The 23,758-nt window shown below is 41.4% G+C and overlaps 1 protein-coding gene across 4 annotated transcripts in view; it reads left to right on the plus strand.

Moving 5' to 3' along the window:
• The first annotated feature begins 210 nt into the window (after positions 1-210).
• NNT (nicotinamide nucleotide transhydrogenase) overlaps positions 211-23,758 on the plus strand; it is a 62,664-nt gene continuing 39,116 nt past the window's right edge. Inside the window, exons 1-9 of one of the 4 annotated variants that reach the window (XM_065598902.1) lie at positions 303-381; positions 3,700-3,907; positions 5,603-5,697; positions 12,259-12,488; positions 14,582-14,799; positions 17,382-17,469; positions 18,182-18,270; positions 19,907-20,094; positions 21,857-21,990. In XM_065598902.1, the coding sequence (XP_065454974.1) occupies positions 324-381; positions 3,700-3,907; positions 5,603-5,697; positions 12,259-12,488; positions 14,582-14,799; positions 17,382-17,469; positions 18,182-18,270; positions 19,907-20,094; positions 21,857-21,990 (1,308 nt within the window). In that variant the 5' untranslated portion in view covers positions 303-323. The other 3 variants (XM_065598900.1, XM_008168720.4, XM_065598901.1) reach the window with 3 other exon arrangements.

Here is a 23,758-nt window from a genome sequence, read left to right on the forward strand (position 1 = left end):
ACCCCACGCAGCTGGCAGCACTAGGACACGGCCCGCGCCAGCCAACCACTCGCCCCTCCCCGTCGTACAGTGTGGGAACGAGCCTGGCGGAAAAGTTACAGACACACGCACGCCCCTCTGTGCTACAGACGTTCAAGGAGCGTCACGTGATGAAATCCGCTAATCCCCCCCCCCTTTTTTTTTGAAGGAGGCCTAGGTACAGTACTCTCCAGATCACGTGACCCGCTTTGCCTGCAGCGCTTGACCTAGATTTCTTCCCAGTACTTCCGGGTTGGAGGACGTTCGCCCCTCCCCTTTGGCTGAGCCCTGGCGCGCGCCGGTTCATGTCCGAAGGTCAGCGCAGCGGGAGCAGGGGCCGGAGGGAGCGCAGCGTGGAGGCTGGTGGGTGCTATTGTCTCCTGTAATGGGGCTGGGGAGGCGCCTTATTTATTCTCTAGCAAAAGGGTGGGTTAATCAGATGCGATTGCGTGCAGAGCTAGGGGATAATCCAGCTGCTTTTTACTTTGTCTTTCCGTTGCAATTGCAGCTGGTTTTATCCTTCTACTATACCATTGTAGCAAATGCTTGGCATACAAGGGATTAAAGGCTGATTTTATTCTCTCTGTTCCCCTCCTCCCCTTCTACTGAAATTGCAGCAAGTGGTTGGGAAGCAGGGGAGGGATGAAACAGTAGGTGCTATTCTCTTCTCTTTGGAACTGCAACAGCGGGTAAAACAGCTGCTGCCCACTCTACCCTCATTTCACTAAATCACGAGGTGTGGGATACCAACCAAAACTAAATGGAACTAGATCCTGAGGCTGGAGACTCAGTACAATTTGCTGATTCGAGGGAACTTGGATGCAAGAAGGTTTTTCAGGAGGAAAAAAACTTGAACAAAAGGAAGTTTCTATCTTTTACAATAGCAGGACAGTGATGAGGTATAAACAATGCATGAGAAAATCCCAGCAGTGGTTGTTGAATTCTCTATCACATTTAAAGATGGGTTTTTACAGCGCAGCCCAGTAGAGTGAGTTAAACTTGGTGATCAAGAAAGATTTTGGAAAAAGCAAGTCTGAAGAATAAAACTTGCAGGAAGCAAGGATTGAGTTTCAGTAACTTCATTGTCGTAACGAGGGATAATGTATTGACTTTGGCAACAATAGAGGACAGATCTACAGTAGTAATGGAATAGATGACCTTGTGCTACCTAGACACAATGTAGCTTTCATGGAAACATAGTTTTTGTAAAGGATTAGGGGAGGGGCTATAGAACGGAGAAGGAAGCTGTGAGATTAAGTGACAAGGAGCTTGCTGCGTGGATGCGTGTATGTATTTTATGTGGAGGGGAAGGAAGATACAGTCTGCCTGATGTATTGTCATGCTTGCACAGCTGTAGCATTTTTCATTAAAAGTTGTAGAACACTCCTTTCGTGTAGGTGTTAGCTGTGAGTTACATATAGACAGATGAAGAGCTGATCATACCAGCAACTCCCACTGAAGTTAATGGAAATTACATGTGCTAAATAGTTCTTAGATTCAAGGCATTTGGCACAGAATGCAAATACAGATGGACAGAATGAGGCTCAAAGAGCTTGAATGACTTGGCCAAGGTCAAAAAGAAGGTCGTTTATGGCACTAGAAATAAAACTCTGAACTGCTGACTTCCATTCTTGTGCTCCAGTCATCAGATCATGCTGCTTCCGTAATGTGCATGTCTTTTCGAGTGGCTGGAAGGTAGGAGCAGGCTAGGTAGTTAAACATGCAGAAGTTCTAGGCAAGGAATTTCAAATTATTTCAATGCTGTTTCAATGAGTGGACCTGGAGACTCCAAGGAGAGAGTGATTGACGAGGTGAGGAGCGGTGGCCAATCATACAGGCCTTGGGGTAAGGTATGAATAGCATTTCTCAATGCAAGCAGCCAATGAGAACCCGCTAATGAGAGTGGCGTCGGGACGCCGGCTGCTTGTGGAGCTTGCAGACGTGGTAGCGCGTGTTTGTGCATCGCTGGGGTTGGGATGAGGATTGTCCTTTAAAGGGGAACCTTTTCGCAGGCGAATGTTACTTGGTAACCTGAGGAGGCACAATTCATGTTTATTGATCCCTACTATTTACCCCTAGGGGATAGATTTCTTATCCTAAGCGCCTGTCTGAATACGTGGCATGAGCACTTGTAACTTACTGTGCTACAATGTTTTCTATTTATGGTAATTTCTTTAGAAACCATAGCAGCCTGCTGAACGCTGTGTGTACTTTAGGCAAGCGAGTGGGGGAAAGGGGTGGAGTTTTTTCAGCTAGGAGAGCTGTGATGTCTTTCCAAAAGAGCGGAATTGTCCTAGCATATCTCAGCCTGTTGTTGTTTTTTAAAGATTAAAATATTTCATGTGAATCATATTGCACGTGGTTCATGGCTATTTTATTTTGCCAGCATTTGGTGTAGGCTTTCAGAGCTATACTTGGCACTAAAGAGGAGACCAACAAATTATGGTAGCAAACATGACAGATACATCAGAAAGGCACCATTCATGCAAGATGTTGTATGTGACCTCATTGAAGGCTTCTGGCCACACAGGTGCAGAGGTTCATCTGTGTGCAATGCACTGGCTCCAATCCTTCAAAATTAGCAAATGTCTCTGCTAGCTGTGGTTAGAGTCCAAAATTGGAACGGCTGATGCCAAAACTCTCAGTAGAAGAAATTGTACCATGACTCTCTTAAGACCTATGCCAAAAGTCTACATGCCATCTCTATGCAAGTTGGTTTTTCTCTCTCTTTTCTCATTTTTTAATTTTTTTATAATTGAAGATTTAGACTACAGTCTTGATTTATCAGATTTCACAATCTATACTTCTGTGGAGTGAACTTCATGTACCCCAGATTTCATAAATCCTGACTAATTAATTGTTTAATTTCAGTAAAATTGACTTAATCCTGCAGGACAGCATCCCAATGACAATAGTGACCTACTTGATAGCTATTGTATAGTGGTGTATACGTTCAAGCTGAACCTTAGGTTCACTAGCATAGTCTCTACTTTTTGATAAGCAACACAAATGTCTGAATTAAGTAATAATTGCATCTTACATGGCAACAGAAAAAGGTAATGTAAAATATTTTGTTACAGTCAATTGACTTTGCTTATCAGTCTATATTTAAAATGGATGTAAAAGCAAATGTGATTTATTGTTGGTGGATTTCTCGGGGGGGGGGGGTGTCACTGACCAGTTCTCACTAGTTGGATCAACATTTGTTTATAACACTTAAAGGTTTAGTGTTAATGGTCAAATATCAATTTACATTGAGGGTTGTAAATGCCTCTTATATTTGAGAGGCAGCATGGCAGTTGATGAAGCATGTGACTGAGTCAGGAAATGGATCTAATACGCACAATGTCATTGATTTAGTGTGGCTTTTGTCAAGTCACATACGCTTTTTCTGTTTCTCTGTAAAAGGGGACTGATCTCTATCCTGCCTATTGAGTATTGTAACTTTGAACTAGTGCTTATAAAATGCTATGTAAATCGACTGTACTGTTATTCCTGCCATCAATCTGTCTATTTTTGATGGTTGCTCAGACTTTTTAGAAAAAAGCGGCCTTTGTTTTCTACTTGGACAGATGGGCATTTGGTGTGGTTTTTGTCAACTGAAATAAGCATCTGACTACACTGTTCATCTCTCTAGTACCATTAATCATTTATGCCTCTGTTTGTGATTTTTGTGCACAGCAAGGCTGTGGCAGGGATTCCACACGTGGCAGTCCTTGCTGTTAGATCCCAGGCAACATGGCGAGCCTCCTACGTACAGCAGTTATCAGCTGCTCAAATCCTCTCTTCAGCAATGTGATGTCACGAAAAGTGCAGACTGTGAAGATGCCATGCTTGCGAATGTTCCAAACCCATCAGATACTCTGGTGTCAGGCACCTGTAAAACCAGGTACGTTAATTTAAGAAAACAATTTTGTAGAACAGCTAGGTTTTCCTTTCTAAACTTGGAGATTAAGCTTCCTAAGTAGGTATATTTTGAAAAGCTACTGCTAAGATGAAAATATACAAAACTTGCCCCTGAATCATATGAGTTAATTCTAGTGCATCAGAAGTTGTACAACTTTACATTTGTTTCACAGACCACTGTGTAACAGAGTTTCTCCTTAACTACCTCCTCTCCCAATTCCCAACACCTTGGGGCCAAGTTATGCTCCTGAGTGTATGTTCAGAGCTTCTACTGAGTGTGACCTTGATTTAGGAAAGTACTTCTGCATATGCTTGGGTTCCATTGCAATCTAAGGCCTGGCTTACACTTATGTTTTGCTAGCATAGCTGTGGAAAAAAACCCTCACCCCGAACAGATGTAACTATGCCCTAGGTTAGATGCAGTTATTCCAACAAGTGTTCTTTTGAGAATATAGCTTATTTAATTCAGGGAATAGTATGAGATATGCCATTAAAAGAACTCTTGCTGACATAAACTGTGTCTGCATTAAGGGGATTTGCTGGTGTAGCTATATAGGCAAACCCTTTCTACTATAGATGAGGTCTAAGAGACTAAAGCACATATTTAAATGCTTCCCTGAATCTGGATGCACCCCTGGGCCTAATGGGAATTTAGTGTATTAAAATCTGAAGACAGAATTTAGCCTTTGGCCATAAAAAGACTTTGCTGGTAGTCCACAGACCAGACTGCAGTTTGACAGCTTCTTTGGTAGTCAGTAATTATTGTTGCTACAGATTAGGATGGACATCTTCATATGATACTTGGTGTTACACATTAAAGTATTTACTAACTACACAGTACTTTTGTCTTCAGAACTATCAACTCATGTGAAATATCATGTAAGTGTGACACTTACTTTTATGCCATCCGGTATTTAAAACTGAAAGTAACCAAACTGATAACTCTGTTAGTTGATGATTAAACTGGCCCACTTTTTTGTTTTTGGTAATCTGAACATTGGGATTCAATAAATAAACAAAAAAAGCAAATGAAGGGTAAACTTCTGAACAAAATGTCATGCTCTTCTCTATTATTGACTAGGTATACTTTTATTTCTGAATACTTTCCTTTGGGTTGGGGGTTCTATAAAGAAGTTCATCAGCATATGAAATAAATTACTAAATTTCACTGCAACCTCAAAATCACAATTTCTAAAAATAAAATTAGTAAATTGCTGTGATGTAAAACTTCATTTGATTTAACATTATTTAGCATTCAGAATCAGCTCATTATAAAGAAGATACTTCGAAAAATGTTAGTACGTTTGTTTAGCTGTTTAGGCTTGTAGCTGCTACCTCAGACTATATCCCCATATCTCACTTTGTATTGCAGAAGAGGCTTAGCCTTTTTTTTTAGGGAAACTTTGTGCTGATTCCCTTCTTCCATTTGAGGTTAAATAGTCCAAGCAAAATGGGGAAGAGATTTACCACTGAGAAATCATTCAATGGAAGATGTTTATACTTGCATCTATTTAGAGATTGTTTCCACATTGTGTGATTTATAGCATTCAATGTTTGCTCTGTAAGACTGAGGTTAGTGAAAGGACTTCAGTAGAAAAGTTGAAATTAAAGGTAAACTTGAAGGGAGGATTCTTTCATGTCACTGTTTGTTCTGGTTGCCATTTTCTTCGTCTCTTAGGAACATAGGAATTGCCATACTGGAGCAGACCAATGGTCCATCTAGTCCAGTATCCTGTCTCCATCTGTGGCCACTACCAGATGCTTCAGAGGAAGGTGCAAAAACCCTGCAGTAGGCAGTTATGAAGTAACTTGCTCACAAAGAGAGTTTCTTCCTACACCCTCCCTTAGAGATTGGTTTATGCCCTGAAGTATGATGGTGCATATCCCTCCCTAAACTTTTTTTTTTAGCTTTTTAAAAATATTTCCTTTGTAATATTTCATATTCTTGTAACTGTTAATAATTTCTAAATCTTGCTAAGATCTTAGATTTGTGTTCATCACATCACTGTCCTTCAGAGTGTCTACTCGTCTTACTTCAGAACTCTGAGAACAGGTGTGCAGCTTCTTCTGAAGCTGATGTTAAAGTTGGTAACTAGCTGAGTTTTGTTCCTTCCTTCCCATCCTAAAGACATAGCACATAGTCTGATAGTCTCTTTTCCCCAGCAAACTATGTCTTACTCTCCTCTCTGATAACATTTATTGGTATCATTCTGTGGGCTGGTCTACACTGGGGGGGATCGATCTAAGTTACGTCGCTACGCTATTCTCGTAGCTGAAATTGCGTAACTTAGATCGATTTACCTCGGGTCCTCACGGCGCGGGATCGACAGCCGTGGCTCCCCCCTCGACTCCGCTTCTGCCTCTCACTCTGGTGGAGTTCTGGAGTCGATGGGGATAAGTCGATCCCCGATAGATTGATTACTACCTGCTGATCTGGCTAGTAGTGAAGAGGTATCCTGTATCACTGCACTCCCTGAAGTTAAAGTACTATGAAGAAAAGGGCTTCTATTTTTCTTTTGATTTCTCTACCCAGTTCTTGTTAACTTTTCCTGTTAGTTTAATATAGTGACTTGTTAGGGATTTAGTCTTTTAAGTGGAAGTTAAATGAAGAGTAGACTCTTAATAGGCTCAATTTCAATTGTTAGGTACCTTTAAAAGCTTGGGAATCTAATTTGTCTACCTATTTTGTGTTAGGAGGAGGATTTTTTTTTTTAAAGCCATGTGTGCTTTGAAAGTCTCATCAATGAGCATCTGACTTTGCTGTTTTCTTGCTGCTGTGATGCTGCATAAAGTATGTTGCCTTATTAAAAATATTTCTACTTGTTACAGTTTGTGTATACTGGTCTTGAGGTCAGTGGGACTATGCAGTTTTGGGATCCCACCTTAGATACCCAGGTGATTAAGTGCCTCTCATTACCCATTCTAGATAGTTGTGCATCAGCAAGCTTTTATGTATCTATTACTTGGATGCAAAATGAGTGAAAAGTTTAATGGCAGTTCAGTGCCTGTGAGGTTCCAGGAAACTGAATTCCTTTATCCATGGCATGGGAAGCAGCAGTTCAACCTTCACAACATTTCCCTCCCCAAGTTATCTCAATTCTGTCGTGAAGAGACCATTTGTAGGGTAAGAGGGCAGGTCCGTCTCCATGCCTATTCAGTCCTTTGCCCCTCTAGGTTGGTGGGGGGAAGGGAGGGAGAGGCCCTGTGCTGTGAGGTTTGCACATGTCTGCTGGGATCAGGATCAAAATAAACCCAATTTCACATAAGCCATCAAAACATCTGCTGTTGCCAGAGGCTGCTCTTGAACTAGTGACTTAGAGTTGAAAGGCTCAGTCTCCACTTGTACTTGATTCCCTGTAGAATCTTGTTAATGTCACAGACTATGCCATCTATATGGAATAGCTAGGTTCTGCAGGAAGTGCTGTTGGTAGTTCAGTAGGAAACACTTCACACTCCCCTCCCTGCGCAACTTAGGCTACATTTACACTTGGATCTTGGGGTGTGATTTCCAACTTGAGTAAACATATGCTAGTTGTCATCCACCTAGTGTGCAAAATATAGAGTAGCAGGTGTGGTAGCGTGGGCAATGGCCAGCAGTGGTGTGGGCTAGCAGCCTCAAGTATAAACCCGCCTGGACCCTATGGGTATGCCCTCAGAGAGGCTAGCCCGTGCTGCTGTTCATACGTCCATGGCTATACCTGTTTTTAGGGCACTAGTTTGATGAGAGCTACTGTGAGTATGTCCACTCAATTTGGGAATCACAGCCCAGCTCCAGGTGTAGATGTAGTCTGTTATTTAAACCCATGACTCAGAATGAGTGGACAGTGCACTCCTGGAGATACTTCTGGGTTTTAAATTTCATTTGAAGAGTGATGATCACCCACAAGTCCCAGCTCAACTATATTTAAATTCTGCCTGTGTAAAATATCACCTGTAGTTTCCATTGGATGTAGTGACCTTGGTGTCCTGCCCTAACCCGTTAATTTAGTTATTTGCTCTGCATTGTTAAACAGCTGCTCCTTTTTGTTGGGTAATGAAATGCCTGCAGATCAAGATACAGGGCTTGAAAAGCGTACTGGATTACTACTAGCTAGAGGCTGATAACAGTGGCTGTGAGTGGGCAGCACTGTACTGAAGTGGAGTGTTATGGCTGGTGGAAAGCGTTTGATGCATTTGTGGGGTTGGTGGAGAGCAGGAAAGTCACTGGGTATTTCTCAGTGACCTGCTTTCCCTGTGTCTTGGTGAAGGGTACACCTTTCCATATTGGCGATGGATTGTAATGTCTGTTAGAAAGGATACTAAATCAGATTAAAACATCCGGAGAAATAGATCTTTCATGCAAGTAACATCTAACAGAATGAGTGAAAGAAATGAGAAAACTTTGCAGCTGTCACACTGTGGATTTTCCCCTGAGCCTTCCACACAGCAACAGGGGGAAAATAAATGTTTTATTAGTTTTCTTTTTTAATTCCAATCAATTGGCAATGCAGCTTGAACATGCAGTAGCAGAAAATGCTTTAAAGTCAGTTATTGAAATTGACAGTTGTCTAGATTAAGGCCTTGGCTACACTTACCCGCTAGTTCGGCGGCTGGCAATCGAACTTCTGGGTTCGACTTATCGTGTCTAGTCTGGACGCGATAAGTCGAACCCGGAAGTGCTCGCCGTCGACTGCGGTACTCCAGCTCGGCGAGAGGAGTACCGCGGAGTCGACGGGGGAGCCTGCCTGCTGAGTGTGGACCAAGGTAAGTTCGAACTAAGGTACTTCGAACTTCAGCTACGTTATTCACGTAGCTGAAGTTGCGTACCTTAGTTCGAATTAGGGGGGTAGTGTAGACATGGCCTAAGTTTGTGTTCTTTTAAGTTAGCAGCCTCCCTCCAGTGTCAGAACAATATAAGGGATTGATCATGCTCTTCTCCTTTCATTGTTTGATTTCCCCCCAAGCTCCCCAAATGCCACTGCACTGTGGAGCTTCCTCTTCCTTCTTCCTGGTTTTGTAAAAAGGTGTATGTGGGAGAGAGTTTTCCACCCTCTCCCTTCCTTTTGCCATTTTGTGTCCACTTTCCCCAAATCAGCCTCAGCCTCTGCTGTTCAGAACTTTCCTGAGCCACAGAGTGCACTTGACAATAATCTGCTTAATTTCACTTCTGCTTTCTAAACAGCATGTCATTTTCACTGAGTCGAATCAGATAGAGGCAGGACTGGGTCCTCCACTACTTGGGTAGCTAGAAAGGCAGGGGAAGAGGTGCCTCTTCCAAGCAGCAAGAGAATAGAATTGTAACCTCTACTGTTGACACTTATTTGGTTGGCAGAGAAAGCTTCCTACTTGCCTATGGTGGGAGTGGGGGATGCTGTTCCAGTTGTACAGTGATGTCTAGGAGGGCTGTATATTGATGAAGCAGATGTTTGTAAAGTACCTTTCAGGTACTTATGTGACTAATTCTATTAGATACAAATCATGGCTCGTACAGTGATGTAGCATTCTTTAAACACTGTTTATTTTGATAACTCTGTTTTGTCTGGTAAGGGGGGAGGAGTTGTATAAAGAACTGTAGCTGTACTCTTAGTATTTAGACATTACATACTGGTGTTTTCAAACTGTCCTCCACCATTGAAGCAATTACATTTTGGGTGAAGACAGTCAATATCAAAGGAAGAGCTGAAATAATTAAATGAAATACACCTCTGGCTGTTGGTCTGTTTCCTTCCCTTTAATTTCTACTACACTCCTGGGTAGATGTGTTCTGGCATCAGTTCTAAAGGGTGCAGGCGACTGGCTAATCTAATTAGCTCTTCAAATCCAGATTTTTGGAGCAGCAGTGCCAGATAATTATCAAGAATTGCAAAGTTTGTAACAGTTGGCGTGAGTATTAATCTAAAAAAAAGTCTCTTTAGATTAAATATAAATGCTTGGTGTTTCAAGTTCATAGCTATAAGATACTTCTGTGCTCAAGGGTGGGTCAAAGCATCCCCTAAAAAAAAAAAAGAAAAAGATCTATAAATAAAGCATGGGAGTGGAATAGGGAAGCAAACACTTAAATCCCCAAAACACACACTTTTTGTATCAAATGTTTAAGTTGTATAAAGTCTGTTACAAACTGTGTTTACCACCATCTTGTATCAAAGGACGTAACATTCATGGTCAAATTGAAAACCTTGTAAACTAATTTTGCAACAAAAGTTCACTTTAAAAAAAACAAACGAATTGAGTATGACTGGCACGTCCCTCTCATCGATCTTTATGGATGGAATAGGCTATATAAATTGTAAATCTCCATACCCTTAATGCAAATGATATGTAGGACCTTCTCCTGCAAATAACACTACACACATTCTTATTCCTATGTGGAAATTCCATAGACTTCAGTGGTAACTGTTTGCAGGACTGGGCTGAGATTTGATAGAGCACACATTGTTTTAATGTGCTTGTACCAAAATGGTGAGGGTTGACTGACTGTGTGAGAGATGTATTTATATAATACATACATCAATCAGTCTGGAGGATATTTAGACACTTCCAGTTAGATAAGAACAGTTTTAAACTATTTCAGACTTGAGACTCAACTATGGATCTTAAACTGTGCATAAATAAAATCAGAGGTTGATAATTTGAGAACCAAAGTTGTCAGTAATAAACACAACTTCTAAGCTTTGTAGACTACCGAGCTGACTTTTCAGTCCCCTATTTCTCTTGAAAATGACTAACTTTCCAGCTGATTAAAATTAATAGGCTGGCATCCCAATTTTTTTTTAAAAAATATTCACTTAGTCTTTAACAGCTTTTATAGCAACCATCATCCAAGATCCCAAACGGCTTTTCAAATAGTTATGTTTCACAAGATACCCCTGGAAGGTAGGTAAGTATTATGCTCATTTGTAAAAAGGGTAGACTCAAGCACTGATTAGTATGCGTTCACATCCAGGCTCTATTGTACTTTCATTAAGCCAGTCAAGCCCACATATTTTAGTGTACAGTAACTCCTCACTTAACGTCCTCCCGCTTAACGTTGTTTCGAAGTTACGTCACTGCTCCGTTAGGGAACATACTCATTTAAAGTTTTGCTATGCTCCCTTATAACGTCGTTTGGCTGACTTTACAAGGAAGCATTGCACAAGTTCCTCTTCTCCGCCTCCTCCCTCTCCCTTCTTTCCTCCTTCCCTCCCAGCGCTTCCCACAGCTGTTTGGCAGCGCTTAGGACTTTCTAGGAGGGAGAGGGGGAGCGAGTGGGGAAGCTGCCCTCACCCTACCCACAGGCAGGGCCACCCAGAATGCAGGGGCTGCAGGGTCCTGGGCTAAGGGGGCCCCGGGGCCCTGGCCTGCAGCTCTAAAGCCCCTTTCGGAATGCAGCCCTACGAGCACAGGCCGGAGGACTCAGGAGGAGCAGGGGCAGCTGTGCAGCCAATGGCTGGAGAGAAGCGGTGCTTTTCCCCTTCAAAGCCCCACTTCTCTCTGGCCGGCTCTGAAGGTGAAAGCGCCGCTTCTCTCCAGCCGCTGGCTGCGCGGCTGCCCCTGAGTCCTCCGGCCCGTGCTTGCAGACCCACATTCCAAAAGGGGCCCTGGGGCTCCCTTAGGCCGGGGCCCTGGGGCTCCCTTAGGCCGGGGCCCTGGGTGGGTGGGGGGGAAGGCTCCCAGAATCGTGGCCATGGGGGCGGTGCCGCGCTGCGCAGAGCCACCTGCACACCTGCACCAAACAAGAGTTGCCCCAGGTAAGTGCTCTGCACCTCCTGCCTGCCCCAGCCCTGAGCCTCCTCCCTCACCCCCACTCTGAGTGCCTTCCCACACCCTAACTCCCTCCCAGACCCTGCATCCCCAGCCCTGAGTCCCAGGGGTAAGCCAGGGGCACCTCCCCACCACACTACCCTACTGTACAGTATATAATGCCTTTTGGCTGCCCCCCAAAAATTTCCTTGGAACCTAACCCCTCGTATTTACATGAAATCTTATGGGAAAATTGGATTAGTTTAACATCGTTTCACTTAAAGTTGCATTTTTAGGAACAGAACTACAACGTTAAGTGAGGAGTTACTGTATACCCATCTGAACCTTTAGAGACTTGTTGCTGTCTGTGAGCTGATTTTCCTACTATGTTGTACTACTACTGCCACCTGTTGGTAATTAAGGGGAAGTGATGCTTGGGAGTAGAACTGTAAGATGTTACATTTCTGGAAAAAATGTCTTAGCCTCTTACATCTATTTTGAGAAAAGAGAATTGTTAAATGTGGGATGTATCTATAAGTGTCAATACAAAGTATAGGAAAATGCTGTAACAGAACATCAGTCCAGTAGTTCTTATTATTGATAAACTAAATGCCATCTTTTCCTATGCATTTACAGGAATCCCATATAAGCAGTTGACTGTGGGTGTTCCTAAGGAGATATTCCAGAACGAGAAGAGGGTGGCATTGTCGCCAGCTGGTGTTCAGGCTTTGATTAAACAAGGATTCAATGTTGTAGTGGAATCAGGTGCTGGAGAAGCTTCCAAATTCTCTGATGACCACTACAGGGAGGCAGGAGCAAAGATCCAAGGGACCAAGGAAGTATTGGCTTCTGATTTAGTACTCAAAGTAATTATTTTTTTCCTCAATATAGAGTATTTTAAATGTTTTAGGGCTAATATATGACTTTTCCAAACCATTTCATATAGTCTGCTGAACGTCTAGCTGGTTTTTTTTAAAGAGCGAGCGATTGTTAAATTCACATCTTACACATTTCAGGTTTTACCTGTGTTTTAATTTTCATCTGGACACTAAAAACCCTACTAAGCTGGAAAATAGAACTAAACTTTTGAACAGCAGTTTTGAAATGGTTTGAGGACGACTATCTACAGTTCGCACACTCGGAGTAATGGCATTTCCCAGAGCAAAGTAGGAGAGTGCTGTTCAGAGCACTGAGTAGAGAGGATCCCTGCCCCAAGGAACCTGCACTGTTAAGACTAATAATAGAAAAGAAGTCAGTTATTTTTCTCCTGTAATAGCTCTACTTGCAGGGCTAGCTAAGAATGAATGCCACGCACCATCCTCCAGTTGTCATTCAAAGACCTTATGGCAGCAGTGTGTTCTGAAGTGGAGTTGAGACAGGAGAACAGTGGCAGCTGATATGGCGAGAACATGAAAAACAAAGAAGCATGAGGCGTATTAAGAAATGTAGGTCGTAGCCAAGTTGCATAGAGCCTTGGAGATGAAGTAGAGAAACTTAAGCTTGATGTTGGGACTTCCTTCAGAAATCTTAGTTGTGTGTGTCAAGATTTAGATATGGCATAGTGGAATTTTTATGGGCAAACTATCAACCCTTCAGAAAAGTGGGGATTTATAATGGAATGCTGGCCATCTTAAAAATATACTCAAAAAAGGGACTGGCTAGCTAACAGATCTGGACATCTAAGCCCTCTGAGTCTAATACAGTCACCAGCAGTGCAGGCTTCTTTGTGTTTTTCAGCCTTTAGAGGTGGTGATATCTTTAAGAGTAGCCTGGTTTCCTGATCTCTTCAGGAGTAGCTCTGAGACTGCCAGCATACATCCAAATGGCCTTCACAAAAACTATTACCAATTGAATAAGGGCCATTAACTCATTTCACACAGGTCCCTTGAATTCTATTTTTGTACTGCAGGGCTAGATTAACGCAGGGGCTTTAGGGGCAGCAGCTCGGGGCCCCAGTGCAGAAGGGCTGAGGCAGGCTGCCTGCATGCCATGGCCCTATGCCGCTCCCAGAAGCACCTGGCTGCTGGCACCTCTCTGCAGCCCCTGGCGGGGCAGGGAGGAGGCGGCTCAGTGTGCTGCCCCCGCCCCCAGCACCATCCCTGCAGCTTCCATTGGCTGGAAACTGGCCAATGGGAGCTGTGGGGGCCTCCCTCCCCTCAGGGGCACACAGAGATGTGCCAGCAGCCGGCCGCTTCCGGGAGCGGTGTGGGGCTATGGCAGGCAGCCTGCTTGAGCCGTGCTGCGCCACCGGCCGGGAGCTGCCTGTGGTAAGTGCCTCCCGGTCGGAGCCTGCACCTCACACCCCCTCCTGGACCCCAATCCCCTGCCAGAATCCCCTCCTGCACCCAAACTCTCTCCCAGACCCCGCACCCCCTTTTGCACCCCAACCCCCCCCCTCAGGTCAGAATCCCCTCCTGCACTAAACACCCTCCCAGAGCCTGCACCCCTCACCCTCTCCTGCACCCCAACACTCTGCCCCAGCCTGCAGCTCCCTCCTGCACCCAAACTCCCTCCCAGAAAGAAACAAATGTAACAGCTGTTCTAAGGTCAGAAGTAGGCTATTTTGAATTAACTTAACTATATTCTATGTGTTTTAAGACTGAAATGTAACCACAAAATGGCTTTATGTTAATTAAAAGGCAAGTTTAGTATAGCATCAATAGCCTCGATGCCATAATTGTGATCATTTTGTTTTAAATTAGGAAGAAAAAGACTTGTATACAGGGTCCCCACAAAATCTATAGCCCCGGGCACCCAGGAGAGTTAATAGGTCCTGCTGTACTGCCACTTGATTACCTAGGTCTGATTTTAACAAGTGACCTACAAGTGAAAGGCACCTTTCATTAGTTTAGTTGTGTAAACAATCCTTAATAAACCTCATTGTCTGTTTATATTTTTCCATGGGACATGCACTGATTTGTTTGTATTGATTAATCTGAGCCCTTCTTTTTTCCTTCAGGTGAGGGCTCCTATAGTTAACCCTGCACTAGGAGTACATGAGGCAGATCTTTTTAAGACAGCTGCTACCCTGATTAGTTTTATCTACCCAGCTCAAAACCCAGACCTACTGAATAAACTTGCAGAAAGGAAAACTACTGTCTTGGCTATGGATCAGGTTCCACGCGTCACCATTGCTCAGGGATATGATGCTCTAAGCTCCATGGCCAACATTGCTGGGTATGAAACTAACTTTTTTTCACCTTGACTGTAAATATAGCTAGATAAAGGTAACCTAACATTCTGGTATTAATGTGTTGTGTCCAAAACAATTTTGCACTTGTTTTCATGCAGCTGTTTCAAGAGGAATCAGTCTGAGTTGTCTAAACTTGTTAGTTTCTTATGGTCAGCCTTGCAGTGATCAGATTTTTTTTTTTTTTAATTGGAAGGCAGTTCTTAATTTGAGAACTTGTTCGTAGTGCCTCACCCAATGAATTAGATCAGAATGGGCTTAAGGTATAGTTGAGATAGTGATAGATTAAGATACACAGAGTGACAATGTCCAACATAGAGGTTGGGGATAAGACAGTATAAAGCGCTCTAAATAAAACCCACCAGCATGGCAGATGGGACTGAAAGTCTAAACTTCCCTAGGATTTGCATTCTCTGTAGCTTCTGTGGTGGCAACTTAGTTGGTAAACTGGCTGTCAGCAAGTATTATGAGCATTTGCTTTTTCGGACAGGTGTGAAAGTGCCACCCTTCAAAGTAAGAAAACATTTTGTGCCCTTCAAAATGTATTTAGCCTCTTGCTCTAGGCAAATTACCTGCTTCTTTGTGGATGTATATAGCTGATGATGTTTTTTAAATTATATTAGAGAAAACAAGGTAATAGCTTGAATAATTATTCTGCGTCTTCTCATTCATCTTATATAGTTTTAATAGAATATGACAGGAAGTTATAAAATGTATATTATAAGTTTTGACCCAAAGAATAGACATTCTTTTGTGTACAGAGCTAGAGAGAGTCATAAGACCTCCTAAAGAATATACACTTAAAATAATGTTTTGGTGTATCCAGAACAATTAGCATGTTTCTAATTGTGTTAGGTTTCAGAGTAGCAGCCGTGTTGTTCTGTATCTGCAAAAAGAACAGGAGTACTTGTGGCACCTTAGAGACTAACACATTTATTAGAGCATAAGCTTTCGTGGGCTACAGCCCACTTCTTCTGGGCTGCCACGAAAGCTTATGCTCTAATAAATGTGTTAGTCTCTAAGGTGCCACAAGTACTCCTGTTCTAATTGTGTTAAACGCCTATATAGCACAGATATGGGATTGTCAGTATCCCATATCTTACTATAAAATGTTTGGACCCATGGTGATCAGGAAATAAGTCCCAGTTTGTTTCTAACAAAACAAGAGACCAAAATAAGAGAATTGGGAAATCAGGCATAAAGCATACACCAGAAGAACTTTAGTCCCTTAATGAGGCCCCAAGGCTCCTTTTGTTTCCTTCTCTGCTAGACTAAGCTGCATTCTACACTGGAGAAGTTAGTAATACTGTCCCTGCACTTAAAAGGACATTCACACCTTTTCTTACAGTTTACTCTTTGCAAAATCACTGGAAAAAAGGGAAGATTGAGCACAATAGGAAAAGAGTACACTAGTCAACATGTTATTTACAGAAATGCAACTTGGCCAAGGGAAAGACCTACTGAGGCAGCACCTAGTGATAAGCATATTACATTTACAATCTGCTGTACTAATATTAACTAAGCCTCCAAACACGCCTTTACGGTCAAGTGGAGTATTATCTGTTTTCAGATGGCGCAACGTAGGCACAAAGATTAAGCAACTTGTCCAAAACCACACAAGGATTGGTACATCTGGGATGAGAAAGTTCTTGACTCCTAGCTCTGTGCTTACTCTCCTAGATTGTGCTACCTTTACACCACATTTACTGTGCTTGATTCTGCAGTTTCCCTGTGTGCAGATCCTCACATTATGCATGCATAACAGAGCTGATGCTGCAGACCTTACCTTCCAAGATTGTAAACTGTTAAAGTTAGTTGCTAAGTTTCAGTATATTTATCACATTTTAAAACCCTAAGCAAGAGAATGAATGGCTAGAGACATCAGAAATCTTCCACTGCCCCACAAATGCATGCTCTTAAGTACAAAGAAGTGCATTGTAAGGTTTCAAGAAGATTTAAGTGTTAATTGTATAGAAAGAAATAATAAGCATTTTGAGCTAAAGGGATGCATACAGACATTTAATTCAGACTAAATTTTTGTAATGATCTGGAACTGTAACTTTTGCAAAAACACTCAAACATTTTTAAAGAACATTTATGTTCAGAATAAATATGGGCAAGTTTCAATCAAAATCAAAATTAGAGGTGCAAAAATAAACCTTTAGAGTAGCTTGTTATAAGCTAGTTGCATCCTTAACTGGCTAGCACTTCTCCATGGCATATGACAAATGCTTGTTTGGGCTACATTTTCAAATGTTTTTTGAGCATAAATGTATAGCTTTCACATCAATTTACATGTTTCACTTAAATGCGTGGGTGTTGTTTGGGGGAAGGTAGGGGGGTATTCTCTCTCCCCTCCCCCCCGGACTGCAAGCCGTGGAATTGGCCCCCACACGTTTGGCCCCATTGGCCTTACTGGAGCTGTCGTTCTCTTCCTCCTGCCCCCCCAATATAGAAGTCAAACTATGCCTATGCTTAAATGTGTGCCTCTTTGACTGCTGCAATGGCTGGGTGGGAGTTGGACATGGAAAAATACTAATACTATGGTCTCATCTTTTTCTGTTGACAGTTACAAGGCTGTTGTACTAGCAGCAAATCACTTTGGTCGATTTTTCACTGGTCAGATCACAGCTGCTGGTAAAGTTCCTCCTGCCAAGGTATGTGGACTAAGAAAATTTATTCTGTAGCAGAGGTGATTTCATGAGTATAGCAAACCACTGTTGATGCGTGTTAAATATTTTTTGATAGACCTGTGTTTAATTTCAGAGTTTAGAACCTGTTTGTTAATTCTGAGTCACTCCTTATTCAGGCAAAGTTTCCATTGTCTGCAATGGAAGCTAATCTGAATATAAAGAATGTTGAACTTTAATAAATTTCATTTATGCTTAACTTTTTCAATTCAAGCTTCTGATATAAAATCAGTTCATGCATTGGCAGGGTGGGGAGGGTTTTGGAAACTATTTGGGATTGTCAGGCTGGAACTTTGGTGTCTTAGAATCCTGATAGAAGTGGCTCTTGGTTGTGTTTAGTGAGGGGAAAGAGAGAAAATCAGTTGAGAATGGGAATCCAAAGTTTATGTAAAATGGGGGAAATGTACATTCCTTATGTCAGTCTATGTAGACTCCATAGTATATATGGGCTGACTCCCAAATTATTAGATGTTAGAAATGAATTTAATTAAATAATGTGATATTATGAACTATACCCTAGTCAATTTGGACCCTGTACTCTAAGGTAATCTGTTAAATAGATCTGGTCAATGAGCCATAGTCCCTATGGGAAATTCTGTACTATGTCAAACAGAATTGGTGCCGCTTTTCCAGATCACTTTGTATGTAGCTTGATCTCTAATAACAAATGTTATTCTAGGTCCTTATAATTGGAGGGGGAGTTGCGGGGCTAGCTTCTGCAGGAGCAGCTAAATCAATGGGTGCAGTGGTTCGTGGATTTGATACCAGGTAAGTGTGGGTGTTTAAAATCTTAGTGGCAACTCAAGATCATCTTTCATTTTTCATGAAATGGTAGAGTGTAAACAAATCCTCCTGCCAAGGATTTTATTTCAGTTCACCCCAAAATAGAGAAATCATATCCACAATCATTCACATTGTTCATAAGAAGTGGCTGTGTCAGACCCCACTATGCTTCCCAGAAACCCTGCTATCCTGTATCCCAGAGCAAGGGCATCTGGGAATTCCTGAGCAAGGCTTTTTCCTTGCCATTGAATGGGGAGCGGAGATCCAACCCACTCTGCTCCTGCAGAGGGGGAAGCAGAGTCAGCAGTATGAGCCATTTTAAATGCTACCATCCTAAGACTGCTTCCTCTGCCTCAGAGATCATTCTCCTGTCCCAAAGGCATTTTTAAGAGGCAAGCCAGGAATAATGGGATAATGGTGGCCAAGAAAAAATTCCCTCATGAGCCTTAAATGTTTGTATCTCTCATTAAAGAATTTGCTTTTATTGAATTATTGTGTGCATATCCTAGAATAGGAAGGGATCTTGAGAGGTCATCTAGTCCAGTCCCTTGCACCATGGCACGACTAAGTATTATCTAGGCCATCCTTGACAGGTGTTTGTCTAAAATGCTCTTAAAAATCTCCAATGATGGAGATTCCACATCCTCCTGAGGCAATTTATTCCAGTGCGTAACCACCCTGACAGTTAGGAAGTTAAGAAGAACAACTTTTCTCCCTCCTCCTTGTAACAACCTTTTATGTACTTGAAAACTTATCATGTCCCCTCAGTCTTCTCATTTCCAGACTGAAAAAATTGGGTTTGTTTAATCTTCTCTCATAGGTCATGTTTTCTAGACCTTATATGTTGTATTGGTAGTTATACTGTGTATTTGGTTATATTTTCAAGCGCTTAGGGTTTGGATATATCTTTTTGTCAAATTTGAAGAAATAAAAATGAATACATATCAATTTTTTTATGGAGTGAAATGCTGCAAAAATTCTGGCAGAAGCTCTCTGATTATGGAAACAGCTTTCAATCCATTACGTTTAAAAATAACAATTGATTACATAAAAGTGTGTGTGGGAAGGGGGAGGGGAGGGAAGCAAGCATTCTTCGCAATGGATTATGTTTCTCAGAGGCAGAAATTAAATTACATCTTAAATTTTCCAAGTTTTCAAAATGCATGTGCTCAGCAAACTGAATATTTTCATCTTGATGTGCAAGGATTTGTGTGCATAATTCCTTGCATGTTGAGATTATATTGAAATTGGAAAGTAGTCTCTGAAAACTTAATATTTTGCACAGTGCTGCCACCTGATCTTAATAAAATTCTGCAATAATAAGAGTATGTGGGTGCAGGAACAATTGCAATCTACCTGGGGTGATTATAGCCTCTATTATCATAGTATGAGTGCCTCACGATTTTTAATGTATGTATCCTCAAACATCCTTGTCAGTAGTAAAATGCTGCTATGCCCATTTTACAGAGGGGTAACTGGTCATTGGACCATACTTTCTCTCTTTGCTCTTCTTCTCTGATTGCTATTGTAAGGGTCTCCAATAAAATCCTGGATGGATTGAATTGTCACTACAAAAACAGACTTGACTTTTCTGTGGTCTGTGTTTTGTCTAAATCTTTAGAGCTGCAGCTTTGGAGCAATTCAAATCTCTTGGTGCTGAGCCTTTAGAAGTGGATTTAAAGGAATCTGGAGAGGGGCAAGGCGGGTATGCAAAAGAAATGTCCAAAGAGTTTATTGAAGCTGAAATGAAACTTTTTGCCAAACAATGCCAAGAAGTTGATATCATCATCAGTACAGCTCTTATTCCTGGTATGTCACCAATGCAACAGACATGTTTTCCTCTTCTGCTCTGAATACTTTTAATATTCCATCTCCACTAAGCTCAGGTAAGTTTGTGCATCTTTGGGGCTATCTTGACTCCAGTGCGATGAAGCAGAAGGCAGAGAAGCTCTGTTGGTAATTCAGCTTTACATAAATCTGTCCCTCTTCTTCTTTTGGTGGGTTCCAGTTTTTGAAGAGGTTGCCATATTTGTCTTTCCCACAGCTGATGCCTTGTGTAAAACAGATGTTCAGTCCAGAGGGGAGTAACCAGCAAGTCATGCTGCAAGAACTTTCTTGTTAGAGAGGCCTCCTTTGCTGTTGGAGTTCCTGGTCCTTAGACCTTTCTGGGATGGTTCTCTCTCTTTCACCTGATTCTATCTTGTGTACTACTATGCCACTCCCTCAGCACTCTTCAGCAGCCCCAGGTCTCTTGATTCTGTGAAGTTCCTTCAGTCTTGCTAGAAAATAATGAGGTATTGGGAAAATGTACACGGTTACTTATCAGTCAGAATTTAAAAAACTGTGCAGATTAAATTTTAATTTAAATATTTCTCCTTTTAAATACAACCCTCATATTCTTTGTAAATATAACATAACTAAAATTATTTAAATTCTATACTATCCAACTTGGTGGTGGTTAAATTATGCTCTGGTGTAAACATGAAGTCTATTGACTTCAATGTATATACTATCTTTATGCTGTTGTAAATATAAAAGGAATTTGCACTAAATGAGGTAAGGATCTGCAGGACTCCTGCTTAATTGACTCTAGAACATGTGCAGTGAACAAGACAAATTGTGCTGCAATAGTAACTTGTGACCATGTAATTAAAATTTGAATCAAAACAAGCGGGGGGGGGGGGGGGGTCAGAGTTTAAGGTTGCATGGACAAGCAATTTCTGAGTGCTTTGTTTTGCAACCTTAATATTCTTTTAACAGTTTGTGTGGCATTGGTGATTGTTGGGTATCACTTCAGCTGTGAGATCTGAAATTTCTCCTCATAGACCTTTCTTTCCTTCAGTTCTTGTCAATAGGGTATTTCAGTGTTTGCTTACATAAGAAAAATCCAGAAATAAATGCATGCTCTCATTTAAAGAAGCTTGAAGTTGCTCTTTTAAGGCCTTTATTGCATAAAGACACTCACTTGCACAGCGTTTGGCTGGTTTCATTGGGATTCTACTGGCTGAATCCCTTTGCAGGATCCAGGTCCAACTTCTGCAGAAACCATATACCCTTTCAGAAAGATATTGAAGGTTCATTTTCTGGAATGAATAGGGATGATAATGGGCTTAGATCCTATTGCTGCTTGTATTTGGAGACCAGAGGCACTTTAAAAATACTTTTGTTTTTTTTCAAAGGTAAATTTGCAGGTCATATCCTAAAGATAAATAAAAGTAAATGCAGAATAGCATTTTCTAACATTGTTTTTTACATAAGTAAAAATGTGCTTTTGGGAGAACATCATTTTATTATTTCTTGAGGGGTCAAGAAGAGGTTTTCCACTTATTTGGGGAAAAAATTATACTATCTTTTCTCTCTGCAAAGACACACAAATGTAGGTCACATATGAGTTGAAAACATTCAAATTAGAGACCAAATTCTCTCAATGTTCATATACAATTTGTAGTGAGTTCTGTGGTAGCTATATGCAAATAGTGTATATTTCTCTGAGGGGAGAATTTGGCCCTTGGACATTATCCACAGGATGTGATACTTGCGTGTAGCCTGCTATATTTTCTTGTCTTACCAGGTAAAAAAGCTCCTATCTTGTTTCGTAAAGACATGATTGAATCAATGAAAGAAGGTTCAGTTGTTGTGGATTTAGCTTCAGAAGCAGGAGGAAACTTTGAAACTACTAAGCCAGGAGAGCTTTACGTTCACAAGGTATGGGGTTTCTTAAGAAGCAGTTCTGGATTTATAAGAGTGCACATTGTTTGAGGACTCCATAGCTTTTAAACTAAACACTTACTAATGTGTAGCTTCCTGGTCTACCCTTATAGGCTTAAATTGTTTTGTTTTGTTTTATTTTATTGTTTTTAAGACTAACATTTTGTCACCAGTCATATTTTTAAAAGACAAATGTAATTCAAGGCCTGCTCAGGAAGGATTGCCTTAACAGATCATGTTTCTTAGACTTGGTAGATTGATCTGACCCAGCTGTGACAAAGTCTATGGCTACACTACAGAGCTTACAGGGGCACTGCTGTAGCACTGCTAGTGTAGATGCTCTGTGCCGATGGGAGAGCTCTCCTGTTGACTTAATTACTCCAGCCCTACAAGTGGCAGTAGCTGTGTTGGTAGCAGAAGCTATCCTGCCAACATTGCGTTGTCCATACCAGCGCGTAGGTTGGTGTAACTTGTCGCTCAGGGGGTGGCTTATTCACATCCCTAAGTGATATAAGTTATATCAACATAAGTTGTAAAGTAGCCATGGCCTGATATTTTTTTCCTCTTCTGTATTTAACTCAACTTGTTTTGGGATACCTAATTCAAAAAGACTAAATTACCAGTTAAATGTTGTGTTCTGTTGAAAATTGATAGTAACAATTTTTTCTTTTGGTAGTGAATATAATTTACATCTCTTTGGCAGACTTCAGTTTCACAGAACAGAAACATGTCTTCATAGTCTTAGAAGTTAAATTATTTTATTTCTTTACATTTGAAAAATAAAATGATACATATACAGAGGTTCTAAGCACCCTGAAACTAACTTAAACATTGCAACATTTAGTACTACACTTAGGAAGGAAAAATCAAATACACAAATACAAAATGGGGAATAACTGGCCAGGCAGTAGTACCGCAGAAAAAGATCTGGGAATGATAGTGGATCACAAATTGAACATGAGCTAACAATGAAATACAGTTGCAAAAAGGCTAATATCATTCGGGGGGGAATTAACAAGTGTTGTAGCTAAGATATGGGAGGTAATTTACTAGACATTGGTGAGTCCTCTGCTGGAGTATTGTGTCCAGTTTTAGGTGCCACACTCTAAGAAAGATGTGGACGTACTGAAGGCAGTCCAAAGGAAAGCAACAAAAAATATAATTTTTTTTAGAAAACCTGACTTATGAGGAAAGGTTAAAAAAGAAGGGGGGAGGGCATATTTAGTCTGGAGAAAAGAAGTCTGAGGGGCGATCTGATAATAGTCTTCAGGTGTGTTAAATGCTGTCATAAAGACAATGGTTTATTCATAGATTCTAGGACTGGAAGGGACCTCGAGAGGTCATCGAGTCCAGTCCCCTGCCCGCATGGCAGGACCAAATACTGTCACCAAATAGTGATCAGTTGTTCTCCATATCAACTGAAAGTAGGTCAAGAGGTAATTTGTTTAGTCTGCAGCAAGAGAGATTTAGGTTAGATGTTAGGAAAAACTTCCTAACTATAGAATAGTTAAGTACTGGAAAAGGAGGTTGTGGAATCCCCATTAGTGGAGGTTCTTAAGATCATGTTAGACAAACATTTGTCAGGGCTGGTGTAGGTATACTTGATCCTGCCTGAGCGTGGTGGGATGGACTAGATGACCTCTTAAGGTCCCTTTCAGCCCCCCATTTTTATGATTGTGATTAAAAAAGCAAATATAGCCAAGGACAAATAACTCGACTCAGCCAGACATCCAACTACATAAAAGCTCCTTTCCATTCCCTCATC

The sequence above is a fragment of the Chrysemys picta genome, chromosome 6 (genome assembly GCF_011386835.1).
Source record: "Chrysemys picta bellii isolate R12L10 chromosome 6, ASM1138683v2, whole genome shotgun sequence".
NCBI classification, from domain to species: domain Eukaryota; kingdom Metazoa; phylum Chordata; order Testudines; family Emydidae; genus Chrysemys; species Chrysemys picta.